We start from the raw sequence: 15,269 nt of genomic DNA, 5'->3' as shown, positions 1-15,269 counted from the left end.
CACGCTTCCCAAGTGGCGCACTATAGCAGTGCGCCACCGGGCTAGCCCTTCTTATGTTTTTATGTTTTCAGTAGACTTTAAAGTCTTTATATGGTCAGATTTCTTTTATTTAGGCTTCTTGTGTGGATGTTAGTTTGTCTGGGTATACTAGTCTAGGTTCAAATGTTTTCTGTGTATACACACATATATACATATGTGCTTTCTTAGGGCCGGCCCGGTGGCGCACTGCTACAGTGCGCCGCTTGGGAAGCGTGGCGGCGCTCCCGCCGAGGGTTCGGATCCCACATATAGACCGGCCGCTCACTGGCTGAGCGAGGAGCGGGGGCAACACCAAGGGTTGCGATCCCGTTGCTGGTCCCAGTCCAGTACGGGCGCGACACTGAGGGTTGCGATCCGTTGCTGGTCACAAAAAAAAAAAAAAAAATTAAAAGATAGTGTAATATTGTCTTCTAGTAGAGTAGAATTTTCCTTTAGTTTCTCTGAGCCTCTTTTATGCTCACAGAAGTGAGCTATGTAAAGTTTAGAATTACAGTATTTCTCCAGATAATTAGTGCTAAATTAAAGAAACAGGATTTGAATTTGTAATTTCTTTATTAATTACCTATGTGGTTGTTCGTTTCTCTATTTGTGTATGGCAACTCTACTATGGTGAACTGACATAAGTCCTTTTAAGGTGGCAGGTAATATAGAATAAGGCTGCAAATTATAGCCCATGGGTCAAATCTATACTGCAGTCTGTTTTGGTAAATAAAATTTTTATTGGAACATAGCCAAGCCCATTCGTTTTTGTATTACATATGGCTGCTTTCACACTACAGCAGCTGAGTTTATTTGCAGCAGAGACCTATGGCTTATAAAGCTGAAAATACTTACTTCTGGCCCTTTACAGAAAAAGTTTGCTGACCCTTGGCATAACATTGTGGAAAAAACCTATACGTTGGAGTCAGTGTGAAGTAGATTTAAGTCCTTGCTCTGCCTTTTATTATCACTCTGAGTTGTCATTTTTCCTGTTTTCTCATACATAAAATATTACACTCTAGTCTATGAGTTCGTTGAGAACATTAAAGAAAATAACATATGTACTATACCTAGCATGTAGGAAGGATGGAAGTGGTGGCCACTGTTTTGAGAGCCACCAGCTAAATTGCAGTTCCAGTGCTAGAGCAGTTAGCAGCCCTGCCCTAATGGGAAACGAAGGGGAGCTGAACGTGGGTGTTTATATTGTGCCTTACATGGGATACTTTTTTTTTTCATGGCAGATGGCCTAATGCCTACTTGTTTGACTGTGACCGGAGGGTCCCTGTCACAGGAAATTTTGTTTGTACTGGCAGATGCCCTTGTAGCTCTTTTCTGATCTGTGTCCAGTTTCTGCTTCCCTGGTGATGGCTGTGGTGCTGGGAGTCAACCTTGTGTTCTCCCCAGCATCCCAGGGAAAACCTGGCCTGGGGTAGTCCCTAATTCTTTAGATGAAAAGTATAAATTCATTGCATCACAATAGGAAATAAGTTCAAAGGTTTTTTACTTACAGATCTTGAACAGGGAGGGTACATTGTGTTAGGAGAGCATTCCACTATCCCTGTGTCTCTTGAGGCAGGAATAAAGAGTCAGGCAGAGACAGAGAAAAGTGCATGGCAATTAGCAGTATAAATAAGAGAGTATAAATATGGGAGTCACCTTAATTTCAAGATAAATTCCTGAATGGTCTGTTTAAAGGTAGCAGTGGGGAAGTGGGGAGCCCAGTCTGCTAGGCAGGAGAGATGCCTGTAAGTTCTTATCTCTGGACACCAGCTTGAGCCATTTGGATGTGGAGTAGAACTGGAAACTCTGTCAAGGCTCACTTGGGAGAGCGTGGTCCTGACAACACCAAGTTGAGGGTTAAGATCCCCTTACCTCAAGATGTCAGCCAGGGCATCTGAAGGATTGACTTGGGTTGGTGGATTTGCTTCCAAGGTGGCTTACTCTCTTGGCCTCAGTTCTTGGGCACATAGGTCTTATGAGTTTGGTTGGGTTTCCTCACAACATGACAGCTGGCTTCCTCTGAGTGATCCAAGAGAAAGCAAGGAAAACACACCTTTGTTTCTGGTACATTCGGTTCATTACAAGTGAGTCACAAAGTATAGACCACATTTAAGGGGAGGGGAAATAGAGTGTGCCTTTTGAAAGGAGGAATTTGTGTGCATATTTTGAAATCACCTCAGTGGTGATGTATTTTTGGAATGACTTTTTTCATTTCTTTTTTTGGCAGCTGGCAAGTATGGGGATCCGAACCCTTGACTTTAGCGTTACAAGGCCATGCTCTAACCAACTGAGCTAACTGGCCACCTTTTTCATTTCTTAATGTTAACACGTGTTATGCAAATAAATGCTGACTGAGCATGTAGTTTTTAAATATGTTGAGTTAAATCTAAACAATATACATTTTTCACTTTATTATAGCATATTCATTAGTTATTTTCAGTCTTTCTTTTGAGACATTCCACAGTTTATACCTCCAAGGATATTGTTGGTTTTCAATATCAAATTTTTAATTTACCATAGATTTATTCTGTCAATTATTTCTGTTATGTTTTGGCATGCTGCTAGGCCCTGCTAATACAGAGATTATGAGTAAGGCAGGGTCTCTTCCACCAAGTTGCTCTCAGTCTAAAAGAGAGACAGGTGTATAAATAAAGTATTATGACAAGCAGAATATATTAGGCATAGAGGCAGCACAGAGAAGAGAATAAATAACTGGCCAGGTTAGAGAAGACATAACTAAGAGAGAACGTAGTCCTTAGCAGAGATATGCAACTGCTTGTTATATTCATAAAATTGCAAGTAGTTTAATATTGCTGGAGGAACTCATGCTTTGCCATGCATATCCCACCTGATTTCCAAAAAGAAATTCTGAAGAGGTTACATTGTTCACTAACTAATGTGGAACCATTAAAAGGCTAGGTACATATAGGCACATTTACATGGATACTATGCAATATTTTCTTATGGGAGTCTGTATGGGAATATTAAACAGTAGTAGTGGATAATCACTAATCTGATTAACATACTTATAATTTCATTATGCTTATAACTTCATTAACATTTATTGCCTACAGCAAACATGTCTGATAAAGAGTTAAAGAAACTACGTAACAAACAAAGAAGAGCTCAAAAGAAAGCACAGATAGAAGAAGAGAAAAAAAATGCAGAAAAAGAAAAGCAGCAGAGAAATCAGAAAAAGAAGAAGGATGATGATGATGAGGAAATTGGAGGTCCGAAAGAGGAACTTATCCCTGAGAAACTGGCCAAGGTACTTAATAGTGTTTGGTACGATTGAGTGAAATTTCATGACCAGCTATTGTCATTTTTATATTGTCTTATTTGCCTAACGTGATCATAGATTTTAGAGCCAAAAATCATTTTAATTTTTAGTCCTTTTTCTTTAATATTCTGTTTCTGATCATATTTCACATTTGAAGCTTGAAGTAATGATCCTGGTCCAGAGTATAGTATAGTGGAAAAAATTTTGGCTTTTGGGTCATTCATATCTGGGTCCAGCTCTTACACTTTCACTGTGTGCTCCTGGACACTTTGTCTAACCTCTCTGCTGGTTGATTCTCATCTATAAAATGGGACTAAGAAAAATATGCTCAAACTAGAGAAAATGTGTATGTAAAGCATCTAGGTTCTGTTTCAAATGATAACATGCAAGTTTTTATATCTAGGCTAAATGGAACTTGTTATAAACAGAGAACTGTATCTGTATCTCTCGCTTACCCATGTTGTCAGTTTATAGTTTTGTTTTGTTTTTTAACTGGCCGGCCCCATTTGAACCTAATATCTTAAAATTCCCTAAGTATTTTCCTTAAGCCAGAATCTAATCCTTTGTTTGGTTTAAGCTGAAACCAAGGTATTTATTGTTATATGAACCATTTTGATTAATGACATACCTATGCACTTTCTTTTGACCCTTGACATCTTCCTGCTTCATGTGAAATTAATTGCATAATTTATTATGTAAAAGCAATATTGTAAGCACATTGCCCTATACTTTAATTTTAGCCTCACTAGTAACTAAAAATTCAAAATCGGGCCGGCCCGTGGCTCACTCGGGAGAGTGTGGTACTCATAAAAATTCAAAATCATTTCCTTGACTGCTTTATAACTAAGGAAAATTATAATACCAAACAAAGTTGGAGAATATTTTTAGAATTATGCCAGAACAGGTGGACAGTAACATCTCAAAGACATGGCAATATTGCTATAAGAAATATAGAAAAATCTAGTTTAGATTTCGCAAGGATATATTGACATTTTTTTTTATATTGACATTTTTTTCACAAATAATTGTATACCTGCTGGGAACAACGATTATATATACCTTTTTATTGTTGAAAGTTTATTGGAAGAATACACGGGGAAACAAGGAAGCACAGAAAATCAACCTTTTAGGCCTCATGGAGAATTGCAAAGTCATTCAATGCAAAACATCAACTTTAGGGGCCTTCCATCTTTATGCCTCAACTTTCTTTATTACTATTGCTTTTACCACCATCATTGCCTGCCTGCCACAATCACTATGTATATTTGCTTTTCCTTTTATCCCATGACTTTCCTTAATGACTTTTTTTCTTTATAACTTTTCATGTCTTTGTATAGTTCTTAAACAATCTGTTTGGATTTCATCACTTTAACAGAGTACCTCTGCAGAGCAGAATTGTTGTACCAGGCTTTCTTATAGACTATGGTTTTCCTTGTGTCCAGACTATAATGGTTGCCTTTTGGCCACAAGTCAAGCTGTGGTCTAATTATTTGTAGCTAAGGTGTAGAATCTCAGAACAAAATAATGCCTACAGGAAATGCTTCTGACTGCTTTGTTTGGAAGGAGCTTAGTAGAAGGCACCCTTTTTCATGAATTGCTCCTTAGTACATACTATTCTTACCTGTTAGGCCCATAAGACCTTTGTCTTCCTAGGCTGACTTCCTCAAAGATGCCCCTATCTAATAGCATCCATACTTAACGTTTATCCACAACATGGTGGCAATGCCAAATTACATCAAGCCATTATAACTAGGAATGGCATTGTTAGGCTATTTTAAAAGCTGCTTGTCAGGGTCTACAGTCTATAGTGGGTTTTGTTGTTGTTTTTCATCTTTTATTTCAGTATTCTTCCATATGATAAATGGCAAATTTAGTGTCACCAGTTCAGGATAATATATATAAAATAAAATAAAGGCATTATTAAGTTAACAGTAATTCCAGTTAAGAAGAAAAGGAAAATGGGAAGGGATTTAGTTAGTGAGTGTTAATATTCAGTTAACTGAGTATAAATCTGAGGTCATAGTAAAAACTGTATTATTTTTTTCTCCAAGTTACCAAGAGGCGATAGTTGGTATTTATGAATTCCCTCATGTACCACCCATCTTAAAGTCCTCCTTGCCTTCAGTCAGCAAGCATTTGAACTTAATTTTTTTTCCTGTTGTATGCACACACCTTCCTTCCAAGGGCTATAAGACCTCTTAACATAGGGATTAGATTTTAAGTCAGTTTATATATTTAAAAATTGCATATGATTAAACATCTTAAATTGCAGATGTCTTAAATTGCCCATCAAGCACAATGCAGTTCCTTTCTACATGCATTTAATTAGGTAAATTCAATTTTTAATGATTGAATGTAATTTTTTTTTAAGAAACGAGGAAAAATATATATATATAATGTTGGCACTTCTAGCCGATATTCCACTCAGTGAATTTAGGACCCCAGCTGAATATGAGACGGGAGGCATGACTGCCATTTGGTTCGTCTGTCTCAGTTTTTATGTGCTTCTCAGTATGAACTTGTGACGATGCTGGTGATTCTGAGGTTTTCATACACATAATGCAAACTAGTTATATATTTATATCTACCTGCCTATCCTTTTAATTTAAGGGATTTTCAAGGGTAGTTTCAACTTTTTCTCCCTTTAGCAGTGATTTTAGAACTTCATTCCTGTTTACATGCTTTTGTGTATATAACTCTGTACTACATTATGTATGTGTAAATGCAGAATATGGTTGACTTTATTGTGGTTATGTACATATATTTAAACACTTAGATTTACCCTGACAAAATCTTAACTGTGAGATGCACATCAGAAACTGAGACTATATGTGGGAACAACAGACCCAGATTTCCTTTGGGAGCATATGTTCTCGTTTATTAGAATTGCAGACAGAATTAATTTCTCTGTTTTCTCGCTCCAAGTTCAAGTACTTGATATTACTAAATATAATACTTATATTGGTTCACCTTCCGTATATTCTTTGTTGTTTCCATACTGTAACAGCAGCCATATATTCAACATATAGTGGCCCTCAATTCAATCTATACCCCAGTAGGCATGAAAAGCTTGATGTAGCTGGGTGGCAATTTTAGTTCTCAGGTTTTTACCTTTCCCTGGTAGAAACATTTCTCCCCTGTGTGGTCAAATTTGTGGTCAAATTCCAACCCAGTAGAACATTGAGTCATGAGAACAAGAAGCAAAATATTTAGAAATATATAAAAAAGGTATACTTATGAGGGCCCCTATTTTTTCTCTTATATCTTGATTCCTGAATCTACAGTTATTAGAGTGACAGTGCCATATATTGATTTCTTGTTCTGGTTTAGAGCATGTGTACTTCAAAGTAACACCAGCTGGCACTGTAGGTGAGATTTTAATGGATTATTTTATTGTTTTATAAGGCTAGCTGCTTAACACTCTGGGACAAGGTGGATCCCATAGACATCACTTCATTTCTTAACTTTCTTTTTTTTTTAATGCTGTGAAATAATTTTCCTACCAGAAGTTGTGGTGGTGAAACTGTAATTACTGTACTGTCAGAAACACGTTGGACAAATGTGGTAAATCCAATTTTCATTGAGGGTAAATATGAGAGAAGGCAAATATAGAATGCAGACAGAGAATACACCTGTCTAGTAATTATTACAAGTATTAAGTAATATTACATTTATATAATTAATAGAGGATGGTAGGGACAGAGTTCTATAAGTAAAAATCTTTTCAAATGCCATCTCATCATTAGTATGGTATTTGAATAAATAGTAATTCCTGTAGACTTTGTTGAAGAACAAAGCAAGACAGAATGGGTAATGTACTGTTTATTCTGAACAGTTTGAGTATACTTTACTTAGTTTGAATTATAAGGAACATACACTCATTCTGTAATGTTCTCTACAGTTTCCTTCATACCCCTTTTCATTTTATTTCACATCCCTTTTCTGTCTTTTTTTCCCCTTGGATATCTGACCTGTTTCTCTTATTGTCTTTCTTTCCTTAGTTCTGTTTTATCTACTTCCTTCTTGTTGAATAGTTTTTATTCAGAGATAATGTAATATCTGTGGTTAAAAATAAGTTGAGTTCTAAAGTTCAGAATCCCCTTTGTTTAGATCATTGGAGGTTAATGTTTTTCAGGGTGTTTACTGTTTTTCAGGGTGACTGGTAAGTGATTTTTACAATAAAAAAAGGTATTTTTAATAGAAGAAGTCACACTGCCCAAGAATCTTACTTTGTGTGTATAATGTCCTTTATTTTTGTTAGGTTGAAACCCCATTGGAAGAAGCTATTAAATTTTTAACACCATTGAAGAACTTGGTGAAGAACAAGATAGAAACTCATCTTTTTGCCTTTGAGATTTACTTTAGGAAAGGTAGGCAATTAGGTATAGTGGCACTGATAAAACCGATCGCTGTATTTCTTTACCCAACTCTGATGGCCTCACAACTAGGATTTTTTTTTTTACGTGGGTGTGTAATATAGAAGTGGCTGGGAAGAAATAGATCAAAAGAGGAGACTGTCTCTTCATAGAATTTTGAGTGATTAAAATCTTTTCTACTGTGTTTTCTATTTTTCATAATTATTATAACTTCAAATAATATATTTAATAAATAGTCCAGTAATTTTCAGACTTCTTTTTTAACAGTTAATACAGCTCCCCTTTAAGAAATATTTTAAAATGAAACCCCAAAGTATAAAATAACAAAAGCTGCTCCACTAAAAGAGGGGAAAGGCAATCTAAAGCCCCATTCAATTGGCTTCTTATCCTTATTCTAACCTCTAAAGAGCCCCAGCATTTGGAATCCACTGCATGAAATGGATAATGGCAAAGGGCATGGCAGTATTTTTAGCTGATTGTTGGAGGCAAGGGAAAAGGAGTTATCAGAAGAGCCTGGGGTTTTGAACTTTGATATTTGGAAAATGTTACTAAATTAGGGAAGTCTTAACGAAGAGGTAGTTACAGATAAGACATGGAGGTGGACTGAGTATCCAAGTACAAATCTCCATGGAACAGGTGGAAACAATACTGAAGCTTTGGAAATATGGGGGATGGGAGTAGGGGTACATAAAGAGAGATTAAAAAATGACTGAAAACATAACCTTGGTGAATACACTACATTTAGAGGGGGAAGAAGAATCAGGGATTGACAGGAGAGAAACAGCGAGGTAGAAGAGAAGCTATTTTACATTTCACAAAATACAAGAAAGGAGATACTTTCAAGTGTACACAATGAAGTATTCTGAGTAGTGGGGAACATCTATTTTCATTAAAGGAGGTAGGAAAATGAAATGGCTTCAAATTTTCTTTGTTTATATGGCATTAGTTCAAATATTGCTGAATGCTAAGTTTTCTATATAAAATCTTTTTCCTTAAAGAATGTTATGTGAAAAATATTAGCTAATGTTGCTAATTGAAGGAAAATCGTTTGCTTCAATCATATGTTGCAATTTAGATGTGATTGACTCTAAGTTTATTTTTTTTCTATTTGTAAGGTATTTGCCCTCCAAATTAGGGCGTCTTATTTTATTAATTGATCAAAATATATCTTACTTTTTCTTTTTTATAGAAAAGTTTCTTTTGATGCTACAGTCAGTGAAGAGGGCATTTGCTATTGATTCTAGTCATCCTTGGCTTCATGAGTGTATGATTCGACTCTTTAGTACTGGTATGTTTTGGTTTTCCATTATTTATTTGATGACAGTAGTTGATAGTAACTGTATAAATAATCTGTACAAATTCATCATAAACTCAATCATTTTAAAGCTGTTACATATTAAATTAACTGAGGGAAAATCAAGGCTTTTTTCTTTGTGATGAAAGTCTTTATTTTAAGGCTACCTAATCTGTACAAATTCATCATAAACTCAATCATTTTAAAGCTGTTACATATTAAATTAACTGGGGGAAAATCAAGGCTTTTTTCTTTGTGATGAAAGTCTTTATTTTAAGGCTACAGATGTTACCTATGTTGACATAGAATTGTTTAGTCCACATATTTGAGAATCGCCTTTGTTTCTATTTCTTAAGAGTTACATGTAAGTTGAAGTTTTGGATCATATTTCCTTATGTAAATGTTCTTAGTAAATTGTTGTAAAATGGAAGACTGTCTTTGAAATTGACTAGTTTTCTCCTTATCTGTCTTGTACATCTGAATTAGCACGGTTCTTCAGATTTTTTGTTACTTAAAAAAAATCATCTACTTTTCAAATATTTAGAGAGATCAATATATTAGTTTTAATGTGAAGTAGACCTACAGAATTTTAGAGCCTGAAAGGTGGAATTTTATTCTAAATAAAACTATTTATTCTAGATAATGTAAATACTTAGTAATGAAGCAGGGACTAGAGCCCAGGTCTTCATATTTTTCTTCCTACTATAGTAGCTTTGAGTTTAGAATAAAGTACTCTTGTAGTCAGGTAGTATTGTTATTGTTGTTTTGATTTATGACTGGAGAAAGAAGTAGAACCATTAAAAGAACAATCTGCAGAATTTGGAAATAATATTATAAATTAGTTATTTCATTGCTGACTCCATGCATTATATAAAAATGAGAAATTAGAACATGCATCCCAATCACACTTTAAAAATGCTAAATTGTCCCATGAAGAACATTGCTTTAACTTCCAAGAAAAGGCAAACCCTTATTTAAATTATATTTATGCTTGTCAAAAAATAATTCCTGTTATAGAAACTGAACCATAGAAATATTTCCCTAAATTTTTTAAAATTCTGTTGCCAGTCCCCGGTACGGGCGCGACACCGAGGGTTGCGATCCCGTTACCGGTCAGTAAAAAAGACAAAAAAGGAAAAAAAAAAAAAGAAAATAGAAGCAAGAATTGCTGTATTTAGAGAAAATAAAGAAGTTTATTTCTTTTTAATCTTTTTTTGGTATTAAAAAACTTTGAAATAATTGAACCAGAAAATTAAGGCTAGAAATGATAGTTTTAATCCATTCTCAGTTTGGAGGGTGTACATGTAAAGTATTTTAAAAAATAACACACACTTTCACACACTTTGTTTTATGTACTAGATTCTTTCCTGAAAGGTGGTTAAATATGTAAATCCTATGGAGTTAGGGACTTTTTTTTGAAATATGGAATAAAAGTGACATATCTGCTTGTAATAAGTGTGTGGATTGATTAACATGACTATATTCTTTCAGTAGTTGGTTTTAAAATACACATAGGCTTAGAATTAATTAGTTAGAATTATTGAGTATTCATGTTGGCTATGCCCATTGCTATAGGTGTTCAGCTAAAATCGTTGTCATGAAAAGACTTTACAAAGTGATTCTTATTTTGTTTGAGTTTAAGCAGTGAAATTAGGTCATGATTATTTGCAGTAATAAAGATGGACCATCTCTGTGAAAGCCTTTAAAGCATGATGTTGATAGCACCAAGGTCAGGGGTTCAGATCCTCATAACTGGCCAGCTGCAAAATAAAATAAAATAAAAAGCGTGAGAAGTTGGATAGGGGCTAGCTAGTTGATTAGGGAGCAGTGTTAGTAACACCAAGGTCAATGGTTTGGATCCCCCTACTGGCCAACCCTGCCCCTGCTGCATGCGCCACCCCCCCAACCCCCCACCCCTGGCAAGAAAAGTTGGGTATTTATCATTACCTTTGTTAAGAACAGAGGTATACTATTAAGGCATTTGTGAAAATGCAGATATACAAAATAAACCCCAGGGGTTTATTTAATGTATTTGGTACTTTAAAAAATATATTTAATTTAGAATTTTTCAGGAATTCATTTGTCAGGTTAAGTTATATTGTTGTAACTCTTTCAAAGAAACCCTCACTAATACACCTTTCTGTGGAGTATACAAGAAAAAAAATAATGCCTCCACACCTATTTTATTAGTTGTAGAAACTTCTTTATTGTAGTACAGTTACTGGCACCCTCTAAATCTCCAGAATATGTTTTATGCTACTAATGTAATTACTATATGCCACATGAAGTTATTTACCATATAGGACCACCTTCTTTCACACCTCCTTTTTTTTTCTTACTATGAAGATGATTTGGTATCCTTTTTAAGTTTTTTCTTTTCTTTTTTTTCTTTTGAAGTTGTAGGGCGTATAGCAATTTAAATTACATTTCTGGTCAGTACTAAGTGAAAGATAGGAGCTTATAATACTCAATTTGACTTATTTCCTTACATGTTTATATTCTCTTACATGCTTTTAAAATTAGCACTTTTTGGCAGTCTTGATCCACAGTGAGTCTTATATCTTTTTACTCTCTTTTGTACATCCTCATTTTTCTTTTATCTGCAGAGATTTTTCTTCTGTACTCTCAAACCTTCTTTTATACTCTCATATTATTTATTATTATTTAAACCTTGCATACTATGTATTATTAAATTATTAATTTATTTAAGCCTTGTTTAATATTATTTATTTTGCCATTTTGAGTGATGCTTGCTTAGTAAGTTGTGTTATTATCTAGTAGTGAGTAATCATCATCTCTCACAAAATATGAATATTTCCTTCCCAAATTATTATTATTGTTATTATTATTTTCCTTCCCAAATTATTAGCTTCCCAGTGCCAGCTAGCCTGGGAATCCAAGGCAACTCCTTTTGCTAAGAATAAGGTCCCTTTTCAGTGTGGCTTTTAACCAATGGTGATTACTTAATTCATTCTGCTATTAAGCTAACAGTATGAACAAAACATTTTTTCAATTTCATAATGTCAGAGGACCCAAATCAAAATCCCCTTATAGCTGGCCAGTTATCTCAGTTGGTTAGAGCGTGGCGCTCGTAACACCAGCAGTATGAACAAAACATTTTTTCAATTTCATAATGTCAGAGGACCCAAATCAAAATCCCCTTAGAGCTGGCCAGTTATCTCAGTTGGTTAGAGCGTGGCGCTCGTAACACCAGCGTCCGGGGTTTGATCCCTGTACCTGCCAGGAAAATAAATAAATACATACATACATACATAAAGCCAGCCCCTTAGGGAAGGCTTTATTTCTTTACCCCCACCCACATAACCCCATCAGTTATTACTTTTTGTTGATTTACAAGATCTCACTCTATCATGGAAGGTAATTGAGTAGTCTGATATTTTTTACTTTGTCGAGACCACAATATTGTCAGTCTTTATCACTTTCAAAGGATTTTTAGATTGATTTTGTTTTTCTACCCACTAGCGGTAATAGGTCAGTTGATAAACCTGTGACATTTGAGATGGCTTCTTTTCTTAAAGGTAGAGGTAAAATTTTATTCCACAGAATTCCATAGGCCATTCTAATTTTTGGTTTTTTGTTATTTTTGGTAATTGATATCTTGGAAATTACAGTTGCAATCTACATGATTTAAGAGAAAACTGAGTGGGTCTCAACTTTTTGTGAATTACTTAATGAGGAAGTGTTTGGAAACAACTATTAGTGAAGTTGGGAGTTATTTAAATTTATATATATATATATATATATATATATATATATATATATTTCAATTTGTGAGGCTTTTTTTTAAAGCTGTTTTTTCTTAATTTTTCTGGGCAGATTGTTTAATTTGAGGAAAGCAAGGTAATGAAAAATAAAGAACACCTACCCCCAACTGTAATGTAAACTATACAGTTACCTTTCTACCTACATATAAAGTATTCTGAAAGCATTTCAGGGAAACCAACAAAGCCCATGGAAATAACTTTTACATTATAAAAGATCTATGTTTTTGGATATAATGTTTACTGTAATTCATTGTAACCTATTTTTACAGCTTTTCTTTCTTCTTCTCTCTCTGATCCTGCTTCCTTCTGAAAAATAGGTATTGATAAATTGCCAAAACCAAGTTTAAAGTACTGCCATAATATAATGGAGGTTAAGCTAAATTCTTTAGCTAGTAGCTTATTTATTTGAACCACCTAATTCTATAGAACAGGTTTTTAAAAATGCTTTTTAACCAACAAAGGGCAATCTTAATTAATAATTATGTGTAGAAAATATATATATAGCTTAGGTGTTCAATGTTTTATTAAACTTAGAGTAATGATCCATTAGTGGGATAATGAAATCAGTTATTTATTAGTGAGTCATTCCCAGCATTTCAAAATGTAAAATAGAAAATATCAGCATATGTTGCACATAGTGTTTTGTGAAACTTTTGCTTCACGTACCTTAGGGATATGCAATATGTACTTGTCACAGTACAAATATGTGGTTGCAATAAAAATTTGAAGGCCACCACCATAGTTCCTAACCATAAGGAAAATCTTATGTTTTCAAACAGACAAAAATAATAATAATAATTCATTGAATACCTATTATTTAATTAGCACTTTTACCCAGTAGCTTTTCCTTGCTATAATCCTTCTAGGTTAGCTATCACCCCAATTTTATAGATCAGGAAATACGTTCAGAGAGGTTATGACTTGTCCAAGTCCAGATCTGTCTGTGTCTGTCTATACCGAAATAACAATGAAGCAAAACATAACTTGGATTCAATCCAGAGGGATTGAGGTCTGCTTTTTCATCTCCAAATCTCAAGGCCTGGGAATATAATGACTCCAGTGTAATTATTATAGGAAAATTCTTTGGTAATCCTTCAGAGTTTATTATGTAGTGATTAGCTCAATTCACATAGTTCCAGAAAATAAAGTCAACCATGTCAACCAGGTTTTTTTTTTTTATTCTTTTAATTGACAAATGTGCCTGGGTATAAAGGAAGATGGGGGAGGTGAGGAAAATTCTGTTGTCTTCAGCACTATATATTTGCTGTGCCATTATCAGATAGATTCTGTCAAGCCTCTGCTTTGTAGACCTTAAGGTTGAGGGGGAAAACTCTAGGGACTTAGAAGGCTTGAATGACATCTTTTGTCATCCATTTTGCTTCATGTTCCTTTCTGTAAATGAGTCCTCTGCCAATGAAATTTTTGAATGACTTTAGAACAATCATTGGATCGTTCTGCATATATTCTTTAAATTTATATAGGTAAGCTCTTCATTAAATGTTGAATTATCAGTAGGTTTTATCTAGTCTTTGTATATAATACCATGTTTCGTTGGCCTCATCAAATAGATAATTTAATTCCTACAAACTTTATCAGAGTATCTAAGTGCTGAGAGAGTTTGTTTTAATTTATTCAGCAGTGTGTGAAAGTAAAGACTTACCTGATACAGTTAGAACAGTATTAAAACAAGAAATGAATCGTCTTTTTGGAGCAACGAATCCAAAGAACTTTAATGAAACTTTTCTGAAAAGGAATTCTGAGTCATTGCCACACAGATTATCAGGTAATCACTTTATTTTGTCCTTCTCTTACTATTCTAAAGCAACTTCAGTACTTATTTTAGTGGATCAATGACAAGATAAGTTTACACATTTAAATTTCTTAATATAAAATTATTACTAGAGTCGTCTCTCCTGGTTCAGCATGGGTATTACAGAAAAGCAAGTATAATTGAATTTCAATGTATATTACATACAGTGGAGGTGGAGCTTTCTTTCTTTCTTCTTTTCTTTCTCCCATCATTGTGCTCTTAAAATTCACTTGGATGTGACCATTGTTTTCCGTTTCTCATGTTTATGTAGGTATCAAACTTGATAATGCTAAACACCTGAAACCATCTCACAGTTAACAAGAAGTCTACAGCAAGGGTCTTTGCCCGTGAGCCAAAGTCTGACTTTATGAGACCACGTGGGTCGTGCTTTAGTAGTGTGGTTTTAAACTACATGGCTAAGAAGCCCAGCAGCTTTGTATACCTTTGTGGAATCGTGAATTTAGCTTTTTGGCTCATACCATTGAGGTTAGGTATTCCCCTCTCACCTCCTGCATTTAATGAAGTATTCCCCTCAACCCCCAAATTATTATGCTTATTTTAGAAAGAAAACTATCCATGGTCCCACCATACAAAAGACAAGTATTACTAGAATATTTGTATTTCTTTATAGTTCTCTTACTGTGCATATTTTACATAAACATTATGTTTTATTGGGTATATATACAGAATGTACCTCAGTCATTCT

At 34.5% G+C, this 15,269-nt stretch overlaps 1 protein-coding gene across 1 annotated transcript in view; it reads left to right on the top strand.

Annotated features, from left to right (window-relative positions):
* NAA15 (N(alpha)-acetyltransferase 15, NatA auxiliary subunit) overlaps positions 1–15,269 on the top strand; it is an 87,987-nt gene that overhangs the window by 66,629 nt on the left and 6,089 nt on the right. Inside the window, exons 17-20 of the mRNA XM_008581993.1 lie at positions 3,093–3,286; positions 7,560–7,668; positions 8,864–8,962; positions 14,390–14,536. Coding sequence (XP_008580215.1) covers positions 3,093–3,286; positions 7,560–7,668; positions 8,864–8,962; positions 14,390–14,536 — 549 coding nt within the window. The remainder of the gene's footprint in view (positions 1–3,092; positions 3,287–7,559; positions 7,669–8,863; positions 8,963–14,389; positions 14,537–15,269) is intronic.

This window comes from Galeopterus variegatus, unplaced genomic scaffold (genome assembly GCF_000696425.1).
Source record: "Galeopterus variegatus unplaced genomic scaffold, G_variegatus-3.0.2 Scaffold2500, whole genome shotgun sequence".
NCBI lineage: Eukaryota > Metazoa > Chordata > Mammalia > Dermoptera > Cynocephalidae > Galeopterus > Galeopterus variegatus.
This window is presented reverse-complemented; position numbering and strand designations above follow the sequence as displayed.